At 40.9% G+C, this 14,752-nt stretch overlaps 1 protein-coding gene across 4 annotated transcripts in view; it reads right to left on the bottom strand.

The window, feature by feature from the left end:
• The window catches only part of PDE4D (phosphodiesterase 4D), a 1,076,631-nt gene that overhangs the window by 50,134 nt on the left and 1,011,745 nt on the right, over positions 1 to 14,752 (bottom strand). For 3 of the 4 annotated variants that reach the window (XM_040622246.1, XM_008691392.2, XM_008691393.2), the window contains one exon: positions 4,157 to 4,269. In XM_040622246.1, coding sequence (XP_040478180.1) covers positions 4,157 to 4,269 — 113 coding nt within the window. Of the gene's footprint in view, positions 1 to 4,156; positions 4,270 to 4,355; positions 4,928 to 14,752 lie in introns of those variants that run through there. The other variant, XM_008691394.2, reaches the window with a different exon arrangement.

Below are 14,752 nucleotides of genomic sequence, written 5' to 3'. Positions count from 1 at the left end.
ATCAAAATGATTTTGTTTTCTCCTTTAAACATCACTACATTCACTCTGAAGGCCTGTGAAATATGTATTATTAAGTCACAAGAGGATAAAGTGACAGGGTTCCACAGCAGAATCTTTTTTTGTTGTTGTTGTTTTAAAGATTAATTTATTTATTTTAGAGATGGGGGAGGGGCAGAGGGAGAAAGAGAATCTCAAGCAGACTCTCTGCTGAGCGTGGAGCCCAACGTGGGGTTTGATCTCAGGATCATGAGATCATGACCTGAGCCAAAACCCTAAGCCAACAAACTGAGCTACCCAGGCACCTCTCCAAAGCATAATTTTTGAAAGCCCTGAGGCTTAGACTCCTGGCCTGCTCTCCTCACATCCTCAACTTAATTTCCTTGAGAGAAAGGTAACCAAAAACACTGTGAAACAATTTTGCATTAAAAACAGTCTAAAAAGGTATTTTAGCTTTGCAAATTCTGTACAATAGAATGGATATGTGCTCACCAATCCCACATTATGTTTAGCATATTCCAAGAATTAAGAAATACTGCGTTTCCAGTTTTATGGTAAAACAGAGAAAGTATTTAGCACTTCTTTCTGGAATTCTGTAACTGGAATTTAAGAAAAGACTAAACTTCTAATTGGAAGTTCTATCTGTATTATACCAAAAATTGTATAAACATAATATAAGCCTCTTTCATAATATAGGGATGTGTACTAAAGACCGTTATCTAAGGACCTCATAGTAACAATTCATGAAACTTAAAATGTCAAGCAAAAATTACAACTGAGTAGTAAAAAAAAAAAAAAAACCAAAACAACAACAACAACAACAAAAAACATATTTTAGCCAAGAAGACCATCAAGGAAGTTTGACCTAAATCTCAAATAATTATACCAGTAACAACAGGTATAGTGTCTACTATCACAAAGCTCTTTTATATATATCCTTTCAAACTCTTATGTTGATCTTTCAAAATGGATATTATTGTATTCATCTTATGCTGAGGAATCTGAAGCTAAAAAAGTTGAATTCATTTTTCTAATGTAACTCAGTGAGCAAGGACAAAACCAAGATTGCCTACTTGCAAAGCTTTGAGACCTTTCCAAAACCTCCCTCAACTGTAGCAATAAGGTTCCAAAGGAAATCTGTACAAGTCTCAGGGAGATTAATGTGCTTATGAGGGTAAGTGCTGTAGATTTAATCACTCAAATTAAATGCCATCTGGCGTCTCTTACCCTACTTGGTACAAGCATCCTACATGTATTACAGTCCATGTTGGCCTTGGCCAAGAATTCAATAATTTTCTTGCCTCAGTAGCATCAATAAGCATTATGCACATCACAATATCAATCAGGAAATATAGGTAGTTACTTCTAAAGGATCATTTTAAAACTGCTAGTAATTTGGATTCCTTTAATTAAGATTTTCAAAAACACAGAAATAATCTATTAACTCAAATGGTTACATGGGTTGAAGGAATCAATTTCCTTCTTCCTAATACCCAAATCTATATCTGTAATAAATATTTCCTCTCTATAATCACTTAAAAATCATGAACTTACTGGTATTTTTATTATGTTACATTGTATTATTAAATTAAAAAAAATTCAAGTGGGAAGAACACATGTCATGATTTTTCAAAGGCAGAAGGAGAATACCCTGAAAATACTGGCTGGTTCAAACAAGTACATGCAAAAATAACGGACAGCAATAAAACATAACCAGAAAGCAATGTTTCAGACAGAGTCACTCATCCTCAAGAGATGTGCGCTGCAAGCTGTCACATTTCTAGTTCAGACTTAGGTTGGGCATCCCTCACAGGGACCTTCAGATCAGCTGCTCCCACTCAGTTTACAGCTTATGTGGATGTGACTTTTTCCTGCCCTTGTTATGAAGGGTAACTTTACAACATTTACCAAGAGCTTTTTTTTTTCCTTCTATGCTAATCCCTTTTCACCTATAAAAAGTTACATGAGTTTAGCATTCTTGTAAAAATGAATGGGTTAAAAAAAGGAGATGGATAGCTTAGAAATTAGAAGTTTAAGCAACAGCTTCAGCCAAGCTGAGTTTTTTTAACGTTAAAAATAAGTGCCCTGTCAATAATTTTTCAACCACACGACGCAAGCAGCTAGAATCACTACCTTTTTAAAAAGTCTTTTTCTCACTTACACTACATTTCCTTTCAACCAAATAAATGTGCCTTCTCTACTAAATCTGTAAATTAACTCAAAGTTTAATTGGGTGCCTTCACAATGGAGATTTTTAAAAAATTCTGTCTTATTTGGTGCCATTAAAGAAAGAAATCATCTTGATCAACTACTGTGATCTAAAGCTTTATTTTTTAAAATCCTAAAAGTATAGAAAACTAATTACTTGACAGTTGACATCACTTACATTATTAGATTTCACGTTAATTTTTAAATTCAAACATAGGTCTCATCATTCAGAGTATGGATTTATTAAGTTACAGCTACTGAGGTTCATTGCTCTGAAAAAGTACTGTCAGATCATCTTGAAAACATAACCAAATGTGTGCATATCCCTTTAGGTGCCTTCCGATTCTGCTCTTCTTTTTTACACAGAATTAACCAGACAAGAGAATTAAGAACTCAATCCCACTGCAGAATGGTCTCATTCAGCATGTAGAACATTGAAGATACTCAGCATAGTCTACTGCTATTATCAATCACATTATTTAAAAAATTCTATTTCATAAAATTAATCAATGAACTAAGACGTTGTTAGCCAGATGAAAACAATGGCACCTGATGCCACAGCAGGAAGTAAGAGCCCAACGATGGGTTATTTTGATGAGGAGCCATACTAGATCTCGAAATGAGGCCAAAATGACAAAAACAAAGAAAAAAAAAAAAAAAACAAAACAAAAAACCCAGATCTGATCCCCAGTGCGCATTTGGGTTAGGTCAGTGTGCTTACAGGTAAGTTAGTGCCTGTAGACAGTGAGTGAGGAGTCCCTTTTATTCTATTTGAAGCTAACTTCTCACTTCAAAAACAATGCAATCTATGTAAGCACTGTCAACAGATAAGACAATCAAGTGGCTGATATGCTATGGTATTTTAAAAAACTGATTGAGGGAAAAAAACAGATGGGATAAAAACTACAGTAAGCTAAGAAAAAGCATCACCCATTTAAAGATATGTACACACAGATAAACCGTAAAATGGTATAACCTTCCTGACCTTGTAAATAGGTGGCCAAAATATTTAAATATCTTTAAGAGACAATTGTTAGTAACTGCCAAAGTTACCAGTTTTTACTGGTTGAATCCCTCAGTCATCTGCATCCAACATGAATGTGNNNNTTTCCCTATCCCCTCAGCCAAATATTCATTAAAAACAAACATAATCCCAATTATTTCCTTACATAACTGGAGACAAAAAAAAATATAAATTCTAAAAAATACAGTAACACTGACAACACTATACCTTGCTTTAAGGCTGTCTCAGGTTGAAGGTTACTTCTCAGTCCCCCAAAACTCCACTGACCAGCAAGGCCAGCACTTCGGCATATATGGCACAAACGACCCATTGAAACATACTAAATGACCTCAGAAAACTGGATGTCTCTCCAAGATTCATTAAAACAAAGGTAATGATCATAATGAACTTTCTAACTTTCTTGCTATTTCCTGTGGACACGTAAGGCTAAGTGAACACCTCAAAGCTCAGTTCTTACAATGTACCCTAACATCTAGGTAAATGAGAGTTAAGGTTCCAAGTTCAGTGTATTCTACTGAGCGTGAGGGCAGTAGGTGGTGACATCCGAGAGATTGCATTGACCGACAGCAACTCTTATTTCCAACTGGGAATCCCAAGAATACCCTCAAGCAGGCAATGCCGATGGCCCCGCCTGGGTTTCTGCTGCAAGGGCAAAGTGTCACTGGCAAGCCCACTCCCCCCGCCCCCAAAAAAATCCCCACTCACTGGTGCTTTCAAAATTGCTTTTGCAAAATGTTAATTTATCTGGAGTGAATGTAAGAGACAGGGAAAGCACAGTCACGAACCTCCCTCCACGGGAGCAAAACAGCCCAACATGCAGAGTGACAGAATCTCTATGTATTTCTCAGGGCCATGGGGGCTGGCGACTTCACCAGCGTGGGAATCAGCAGTCTAAGGGCCTTGGTGACAGGCAGAGCCGGGGCTTACCTTGTTGGAGGCCATCTCACTGACAGAGTGCCTGGTCTGCAGGGTCTCTAGCTGGTCCAGACACCAGTCCAGCTCCTCCAGGGTCTCGCTGGCCAGTTTCTGGTAGGCCTCCTCTGCGAAGAGATAGGGAAAGGGGGACTCAGTTCTCAAGCGCTTCACGGCGCCGCCAACGAGTTCAAAAGGGGCCATCCTGCCATACCCCGCCATGCTCGGATGCCCGGTGCCCGCACATGAGGGCTGCTCCTTCATAGTGCCGAGCCCGGCACCACGCTGGGGACCGAGGCTCAGCTAGCGGGGCGGCCGGCCTCGGGGAAGCACGGTTTCTCCAGCTTGGCGTCTCAGTTCCGCGTCCAGGGAGGGCGCACGAAGTGCTGCAAGCCAACTTTTACACGGAGACACGGACAAAAACCCTACGGTGCGACTTTTCGACGGTGCGGCGGGCCCCAGTGCCAGCCCGGGAGGCGGGTGAAGGGGGCGGCGCGCGCGCCTCCGGGCCAGCCCCACGGAGGGAGCGCCTGGTCCACGGTCCGATCTCGTCTCCGGCCGGCCCCACCGCGTCCCCGCGCCAGCTCCGCCTGCCGAGCCTTCTCACGACGCGAATGAATCAGCCGTGGCCGGTTGCGCGGCCACCACGTTTCCTGTTTTCTTTCTCAACTCCTCCGGCGCCAGGCTCAGCGCGGCTCCATCGCCGCGGCTTTCCGGGAACACTCCCCCTCACGCCCCTCGCGGCTCTCGCCGCTGCCTGGCCCCTCCTCAGCTCCCTTACACGGAGCCTGCCAACTGCCAAGGCCCGCCCGCGCCCCCCGCCGCCGCCTTCCCCGAAGCCCCAGCCCCGACCGCCCCACCGCCTCGCCGGGGCATCACCCCGCCAAGCCCAGCGCCGCTCGCTTTGAAGCCAAGCCGGGAGGCGCGGGCGCGAGCGCGTGTGTCTGTGGGGCTGCTGTGGGGCTGCGCGAGGGCAGCGGCCCAAAACCCGGCGTGGAGCGCCCGCCACCCGGGGTCGCGCCCGCCGCGGGGCTCAGGCGGGACCTGGCGCGCAGGCGCGCGCGGCCGCGCACCTGCCCCGCGGGGACCCCGCGCGCCCCTCCCGGTCGCCCCGACTGCCAGAGCCTCAGCGTCTTCACCATCCGTTGCTCCCTGCGAGGTTTCGCAGGAAAGCCCGACGGGCGGCGCAAACAAGGTTATTTAGGACCGGAGCAACCGTTTCTGTGGCTTTGGGTTTTAGGGTTTTTGAGACTTCGTTTCTGAGGGCTTACGGTTTACCTACTTCAAGGGGACAGGGTGGTTGTGGGAGCAAAATGATTTCTATTAAACCAGACTCTTTCAATACCCAGCCCGGGCCCTGCTAAGTACCAGACTTCTAAATGTTGGGGTGGACATAAACAAGCAAACAAAAACAATGTTGAAGGCTTTAGAATGTACAGATTTGACAGTATGCTGTATTTTTACATTCAGAATTGTGTCTAAGAGTTCTCTTAAAGGAACAGCAATGTGAATGCATCACGTAGTATGGGCCCTTGACACATGTCCTGCATACTTGCTTCCTTCGTCCATGGAACTGCAAATCAGAGACCAGGATGGTCCTGTGATGCCAAAGGAAAAAGTCTGGAAGGGTGTTTCTGCCCGCCATGTGCAGAATAAACTACAAACGTGAGAAAATGAAAAGACCATATCCAAAGGCATCATACGGAAGCTGGTTCCATTTACAAAAGCTGACCCTGGGGACCATGGGCACGCTACATAAAAGGTTCAACTGCAAGAACTTCACTACATTAGCAAGCAGATAAACAAAATTTTCAGAGAGGAAAATAATCCAAACTCTGAAGAGTCCCATCTTATAAAACTTGGTTATTGTCGATTACGAAGAATACATTGAAAAGCTTACATGAAGTTGGCAAGATCCCTTTTCTTTGTCTTCAAATCTACAGGTACTGGAGGAGAAGAAACACCGCCCTTGAAATTTAGACTCCATAAATGATCAGTGGCACAACAAAGAATTTCACAGACTGAATCTTGGGCTCCCGGGGATTTACCAGATAGATTTTTACATAAAAATTGTAAAAGTTAGAATAACTTTCAAAATATTTGTTACATGGGCCACATGGCTCATTGTTATCAAGGATTCTTGAACCGTTTGGTATTCATTTTGGGGACTCTGCGTTAAAACTTGCCTCTTTTATTCCTTTTTCTTTTCTGCAGCAATCTCTGTAAATATATACTCTAAGTGAAAAAATAACTGCCTAAACCTTGCCATGTAAATTAAAGAGTAAGATTGGGCCTTCCCCCACTTCACAAAAGTAACAACTTTAAAGGTAATTTAAAATAGTAAGTATAAAATGTTTTATCTGCATAGCCTTTCCCTGATTATAAGAATATAAAAATATAACATGATTCTTATAAAAATGGAAACATTACACAACGATGTAATGTAGAAAGTCCCTTGTAATCCCATACCCTAAGGATCGCAACAAGAATTAAGCCTATGATCGTAACACATTTTCATTTTACTTAATACCTTCCACATGCAAGTATAGAGTAATCTAGTTGAAACGGTAGTACATCTACTATATGGTTTTGTTTTGCTTTGCATTTTTCCCTCCCTCTACTGTATAAAATAAGGATGTAGGTGACTTTAAGAGAAAATTAACTTATTTTAGGTTATTTGAGTTGTCAATAGTGAGCATATCCAGTGGGTTATAGATGCAAAACCATTGTGCCTAGGATGTGTTCACTGCCATCTTTCCGGTCACTGGTTACAGACAGAAGCCAGGAATCCCTTCTCCGTACCTCTAAGGCTTGACTTCCCATGTTCCTTTCCCTGCACTCCAAGTCTTTTAAAGTCTCAGCCCCAAAGAGACCTCCCCGGTATAAGTAATCTCCCCATCTTCACCAACTTCTCAGACTTTTAGAAATACAGGCCTTGGACTTAGCTGGGTGTGGCACTACATATTATAGTCCAGTCTTTACTTTTTAATTGTAAAAGGGGAGGAGTAATTTAGGAAAGTCTCAATGCTTTAAGACATTATATATCTAAATACAGGACTTGCCCTTAAGGCAGTATAGCAACACAAGGGACAACTTATTTCAGAAGATCTCCTTGAGGGGAGCCTGGGTGGCTCAGTTGTTAAGCCTCTGCCTTCTGCTCAGGGCGTGATCCCAGGGTCCCGCATTGGGCTCCTCCGCTGGGAGGCTCCTTCTTCTTCTCCCACTCCCCCGCTTGTGTTCCCTCTCTCGCTGGCTGTCTCTCTCTCTGTCAAATAAATAAATAAAATCTTTAAAAAAATAAAAAAGAAGATCTACTTGATATCTAAATCATAGATTAGCCATTTTGACAAATAGCATTTGCGAACAATAATAATGTGGTACGTACATGTATTTTAAGTTCTAACTACCTCTGCATGCATTGTATAAATCTGGAGAATGGAAAAACAGTGACCCGAACACATTTATATACCAATAAGCAAGAAAATAATTACTGACAGAATAAAGAAACTTGTTTTATAAAACTGTTGTTCAAATAAGGAATTATTGCTGATACTAATACAGAGCTGAGAATACTACTTTTCTCAAATTCCGAGGTTTACAGGCAATATGGCCAGCCACGGTTTTTTAGGATCATTATTAAAATTTAATTTTTAGGAATTTTAACCCCAAATGTTCTAAGACATCGAGTAACTGACCTTTTCATCCCCACTAAAAAAACCTCAGTGTGGAGTCGCCAGCTATCCTACAGGAAATTGAGTCACCACACCAAACAACACACCTAAATGTCATCAACGGCTAGCAGGACAAAAGCAGTGACCTAGTTTAATTTTGGATTTTACCAAGAACACATACTACATTCATTAATAAAATGCTTTCTCCCCAGAGAGTATTCACTGTGGCACTACTCGAAAATAGTATACGAAAACTCTTTTTTTTTCAACTCTCCAAAATCTTGCTAAGTCAAGGAACTACAGGGAGAAAAATTCCCAAGCAACAACTGTTAGCTAAATCCCATAAAAGCTAAGAGAGGGCAGTGGAACAGCAAACGAGAAATAATTTGAGCCCTTGGAAGTCCCCTCCTACAGCAGCATCAGGTTTTTTCAAGGCACCCTTGAACTATGTAACACCCCTGTTTCTGCTCAGGATCTTCTGTGAACAAACAGTCCTCAATTCTTGCAGGCCAGCACTTGGCTTCCGTCATTGTGATGCGATCAAGGATTCCCCTGACACATGCCCTGAACTGCTGCCAGGGGCTCCCGGAGAAGATGCTGAAGCAGCAGCTTCCCTTTGAAAAGGAAAAAAGTAATCGCCTCAGAGCCACAGCAGGCAGTTAGAGGTTGAGGTCGTTTTCTTGGGAAATGTTCAGCCAATTACTCTTATCCACAACTTACAGCAACACTGACCATTGAGATAAAAGGCTCCACGTGTAATTGTGTGGATGCTGGTTTTTCTTTTTTCTTTTCTTTTTTTTTTTTTGCCAGTATTTGAATGATTAAAGGTCAATATGACTTAGTCCTAATTCTTAGACAGGCCTACTGCTGTAAATAAAGAAAACAGGTACAAAATCCTTACTTTGGGCATCACTTGCTTACACTTAGTTAAAAAATAAATATAGATTAAAACAGTTGATTCAGGTTTTTCTTAAAATTAAAAAAAAAAAAAACTTCACTAAATGCCTTCAATGAGCAAATACTTAAATATATATCTTCCTAACCGATTCTGTTTTCTTCCATCCTAATTCCCACTGAAATTCCCTCTTTGTTCCTAAGGATGGAGTTGATAGTGTCTCAAATAGATAGAACTAGAGAAAAATGATTCTTATTTCACCATGTACTGCTCCGAGCTAGTTACTCCCTGAATTTGCTACAGTAGAAGATTTGTCCCTGTTACTTCTAAGTTTTGCTGACTTATTTTTCCCCCCCTCTATACATTTTATCTGATGGGAAATACATAAAGGAGTTGGATTCACTTTCAATGTGTACATGTAACAGGTTTAAGCACAGCTTGCCAGTGGCAAGCTGCTCTCATTTCCAACTGTATTACTGGCACCAAGTTCTTGTTTTGAAATCTTATGAAATATATAAAATTTCACTTAGTACTTCCAAAAATCTCCAAAGGGAAGATGTACATAATTTTGTGAGGTTTCTTTTTTACTTTTATCTTCCCAAAATCTATGATTTTTTTTTCTACGGCTGCCTAAGGCTCTAGTAGAATTTTTAAAATGAAATAAACACAAGATTAGGTTTCATTGACTTCTAGGACCATCAATAAATCAACAAATATTTGTTTAGCACCAACTATGTGTCATGCATTTTATTAGAATCTGCAAAAACAAGGTGTCTAAAAGACTGTGTCTCTTAGCCAAGAAAAACCGAGACTTTGATAGTGGAGATGATTTCAGCACACTATACTGTAGAAAGCATTCTGAAAAAAGATAGCATGTAGGCTACTGGAGAATAAAAGAAGGCTATTTAAATCAGACTGGGACAGAGGTGGAGTGGGAGGCCAAGTCCTAAAGAATGAAACAGGAAGTAAATGAAGAGTGGGGGGAGGGGGTTTAAGAGAGAACATACGAGCAAGAACATGGGCGTATGTTCAATGAGATGTGTGTGTATGAATACCTAGAGAAAGGAACTACCATGAGTAGGGCCTTGCTAAGGGGACAGAGGCTGGAGAAACCTGCAGATGCTGGCCGTGAAAATATTGTCAGGCATCGGCAATAGAGACTGTGGACTGAATCTTCGAGAGTAGAAGCCACTGAGTGATTCAGAGTACTGTGTATTATAGGATTGGATTTTATTTAGATGGAAAATTCTAGGGCTCTGAATAAATGGGGCTAAGGAAGGCAAAGCTGATGTCAGTAAGACCATTATCTTTGGTCAGATTATCGGTAGAATAAAACTAATAGTTTATAGAACATTTGTTTTCTGATGATTATTCTTATCTAAGACAATCTCAGTATTAAAATTCTACATAGGCATATGTCAGGCATGAAAGACTGTCCAGGGGTATAGGCTTCTTGCTCTGAAAACTACAATCTTCTGGTCCCTGGAATTTTAATCATACTGTATTCACCAGAACTTCCTGCAAGGAGAAACTGCCGGCAAAAAAAGGTGACTTACTGCAGAAGGTGAGACTTTAAGGTTTGGGTGGAACTCATCTGTGATCTTTCTGACATAAGAAAGGGGAAGAATATGCTGCTTGCTCCACAGGGTGTGTGTGTGTGTGTGTGTGTGTGTGTGTGTGTGTGTAACATAAAGGAGTCATCTTGGCCTACAGGATAAGGATAAGTCCACCCTATAAATCTCCCCCACCCCCTATCTGTAACAAAGTTGCTGAAGGCACAAGATGTGGCAAGAGTTTTGTATTGTTTTAATCCAGGGAAGGGACTGAGCTTCGAGGACAGATTGGCACAAATAGAAACGTCAGCCTGAGCGGACACTGGAAAGGAGGCAGAGGAAGAGAAGCAAGCTTTTGGAACTCATTGTAAGATGAGGGAGGCTTTTGTCCAAGAAGTTGGAGCATGAGTTAAGGCTGGGGACTCCACATGCCTCCATATGACACGAGACTGTAAGCAATATTTTTTTCTTGATTGAAACTGAAGAAGTAGAAAGAGGTTCTGATCTCCACTCCACCTTATATAAACGATAATCCCTGGGAGATCACTTCTTGGGCTTCAATTTCCTCACCTGTAGATTGGAGATAATAAAATCTTCTAGATTATTTTAGTGTAAGTGGGAGACCATGGGTTAAGTAACCTTGCACTGCTCACCTGACAGATTCTTTTCCAGGCACTGCAAGGAATGATGGAGATGCGGCAATGATCAATGAAGTAAAAGGCTCCTGCCCACACTCAAGGAGTTCATATTCTACTGGTTATGATGCTCTTCTCTTCATTTTAATAAATACATACTGAACACCTGCTATGGGCCAGGGGCTGAGTATACCAACGACAAGGAAGTAACTTTGGGTTTCAAGAAGCTTATAGTCCAGTGAGGAAAACAATTATATTTGACCCTTGAACAACACAGGGTTTAGGGACACTGACCCCCTCTACAGTCCCAAATCCATGCATAACTTTTGACTCCCCCCAAATTTAACTACTACTAGCCTACCATTCACCTGAAACCTTACTGATAACGTAAACAGTGGATTGGGATATATTTTGTATGTTAAATGTGTTATAGACTGTATTCTTAAAGTAAGGGAGAGAAAAGAAAACATTATTAAGGAAATCATAAGGAAGAGAAGATACATTTATAGTTCTGTACTGTATTTACCGAAAAAAATCCACATAGAAGTGGACCCACACAGTTCAAACCTGTGTTGTTCAAGGGTCAGCTGACCGGAAGAGTATCTAGGTAAGTTGTCCACTAAAATTAGGCAGTAGGTGCAGGTGTAAGCACATGGCAGAGCTGGGGGACAGGGAAGGCACACCTACTAGAGCCTGGGAAAGACCCAGGAGAGCTTTCTGAAAGAAGAAATGTGCGCCCTGAGTCTCCAAAGACGAAGCAAAGCGCTGGGTAGGTAAGGAATGGAAATTGATATTTGAAATAAAGGGCAAATATGTGCCTCTGATAGTTGGAGAACATAGGCCATTCAGGTAGCTACAAGTGGAAGGAGGTAAAGCTTAGGTCTGGCAATGGACAAAGATAAAGGTGGAGAAGTAGTCATGGGGGGCTTGGTGTACTAATCTAAGACTTTATGTTTTTTTTCTACAAGACCCATTAGAAATCTAAGCTTGGAAGTCACATGGTCAGATTTGCTTTTCAGAAAGGTTGCTCTGGGAATAGTATGAAAGGAAGATAGGAGAAGGAAAGGACCCATCGGGAGGCCTAAGTGGGAGAAGCAGCAGCCAGAAAGGTAGAAGAGAACCTCTCATGTGCAAAGCAGCAGCGGAACTTCAAAGGAGAACATCTAGACATACTCCCTGATACTCAAGGTAGGACCTAAATACCCATCAATTTGGACTAAAATAAATTTAATCTCTAATTCATATTTCAACCACACAAAAGAGGGTATGAAGCAAATGCTAGTGAAGGAGCTTTTGCCTGGGAAGCTGTTTTAATAAAGTAACAATAAACTTTTTGCAAGAAGGCTAAAAAAGTACTAGAACTATATACATTATTTCCATATTCTTGTTGCAGCCTTAGGAATCATTTTTATTCCTTTGGGGTGGCTTATAGGAGGCCATCTATGTTTCCATCACATACAATCAACCTTCAAGTATGACACAGGCTTTGGGACTTTATCTTTGTCAGTTACTGCACCAAGTACTCCTTCTAGAAAATAAGGAGTTTGAAGAGATGGTAGATGATCTCTAGTGCCTATGAAGCTCTAACATTAATGTATTCTATGACTTCAGACCCTAGGTTATCTGGGTGGGGTAGTGATTTTAAGGGTGTCCACTACTGGTTAACCTGGGTGGGGTCAGGAATTGCTACAGAGGGAATTCTTGAATTGGGCAGAGGCCTTCAAAGATGCCATTCAATTCCAGAATTCTGTAACTCTATGAGGTTAGCTCAACTGTTTAACAGGCATGGATGTTTTATATTGAAATTGAGATTCTCTGACAAAGAAAGTTACTGATAAATAGAAAGTCTTGGAATATATTTACACCCATCTCTGCTGTATATTTACATCTCTTTTCAACCCTGCCCCAAACATTTTCCCATCAAATACTCTGCCATTTGATTCACCGATTTCTTAATTTCTATAACTGCCACCTTCAGTTAAATTCTCATCTATGTATTTCTAGATTCATGTAAAAGCCTAATACTGGATCTCCTTGGGTTCAGTTTTTTTCACCACAGTACTGTTTAGAAAGTCAGAGTAATAGTCCTTAAACTCTGTTTTTGTTTTTTCTTTTTTAGAGAGAGAGATAGAGAAAGCATGGCAGGGTGGGGGGGGGGGAGAGGGAGAAAGAGAATCTCAAGCTTACTCCATGCCCAGTACAAAGCCTGATGCAGGGCTCAACCTCATGACCCTGAGTTCATGACCTGAGCCGAAACCAAAAGTGAGATGCTTAACTGACTGAGCCCCCAGGTGCCCACTTAAACTCTGTTTTTAATATGTCAGTCTTTTGCTCAAATACCTTACTGTATCAGTGCCATACTCCTGTGTTCACATAAGGCATTTCTTCGGTGGGCTTTTCAATAAAACTCTCAGCTCTCTTTCACTCACTATCCCATCTAAGGCTGCCCTTCTCAGTCGATCCTTCCACCTCGATACATTTTGCTGACCACTCTCTCTGTGACTTTGTTTATATCATCTTTTATTTGTTTCTAGGCCTTTCTGTAAGTGTCTAGACCAGTTCCCAACATTTACGGGCATACAACAAATATTTTTGAGTAAAAAACCAATAAGTACACATGTATTATAACAAATTTGAGCCTAGTCTTTTTTTTTTTTGCAAGTACTATTTGAGCAGTAATACTGTCCTGCGTATGGCTCTCTAGATGTATTCATCTTTATCTATCTATCTCTTATGCTCAGTCTACTGCTTTCAACCTCTCTTATTTGTCAGAAACTAACATTGCCAGAACTTTGGTTAAGCACACCATGGTGTCTTTCTGGAGTGAAATATTAAAATTAGACTTAAAGTGATAGATATTATAATACATACATAGAATGATCTTTACAAAGCCAAATGAAATTTTGAAAGTACCCATCAATACACAGGTATGAAGTCTGGGGGTAACAAGTGAATGAACTAAAGGTCATGTGCTATTCTACCAAGATAGGGAGAATGTAGATTAAAAGTGGGAGAATAACTGAATCTCCTACTTACTCTTGCTGTTCTAAGTTTAGCTAATCTGTAGTGCTCATGTTACTTTTTAGCAGACATTTAAATATATATTCTTCTTTCAGTATAACAAAATTAAACCCTGTCTATCCCCTCTCCATGAAATTATTCTGTGTTTTCACTGCTTCACTTCTACTATCACAATCCCATCTGCTTCTCCATCCCTGTGCCACACACACATAAATACTTTGATGGTTTCTTGTAGATTTTTCTTAGAACATGACTTTCCTGCTTTAAGAACCACTTCTTAATCTTTGTATTATAATAACCAGTTACATTTATGATGTATTTGTTTTCTTTATAAATTTTACTTGATTCGTTGCTCACTACCCTATCTTGGACATTCCGTCATCCTCATCTCCTGATCTTTGTTCTGACTTTACACAAGGAAAGAACTTCCTTAAATGATTGCCCATAAAGGAGACACTGGTGGTAGGTATACTTTTTTATTTCTTGCACTTCAAAAGTCACAGTGTTTCTTAACCTTTTTGGAAGTCTAATAAACCTTCTGAGAATCTGATGTAAACCTCCCCAGAAAATTGATATGATCAACTTTTTTTTTTTTTAAAGTATTCACTGACCTCCCTGAAGTCACCAGGGACTCCAGGTTGAGAATTCCCACCTGAATAGGGAAGAGAAAATATTTGTTTTAATCAATACTGCTCCAGAATCTTTTATTCAGAACCAGTATCTCTGTTGCCCTCTTTGTTCCGTAACTCCCCTCGCTATGAGATACCTAAAGAGAAGTAATGCCAAAGAGACATTCATTCCATTTAAAGGAACTGGTCAGAGCTCAGGAAAAAAAA

The sequence above is a fragment of the Ursus maritimus genome, unplaced genomic scaffold (genome assembly GCF_017311325.1).
Source record: "Ursus maritimus isolate PB19 unplaced genomic scaffold, ASM1731132v1 scaffold_5, whole genome shotgun sequence".
In the NCBI taxonomy this organism is placed as follows: domain Eukaryota; kingdom Metazoa; phylum Chordata; class Mammalia; order Carnivora; family Ursidae; genus Ursus; species Ursus maritimus.
This window is presented reverse-complemented; position numbering and strand designations above follow the sequence as displayed.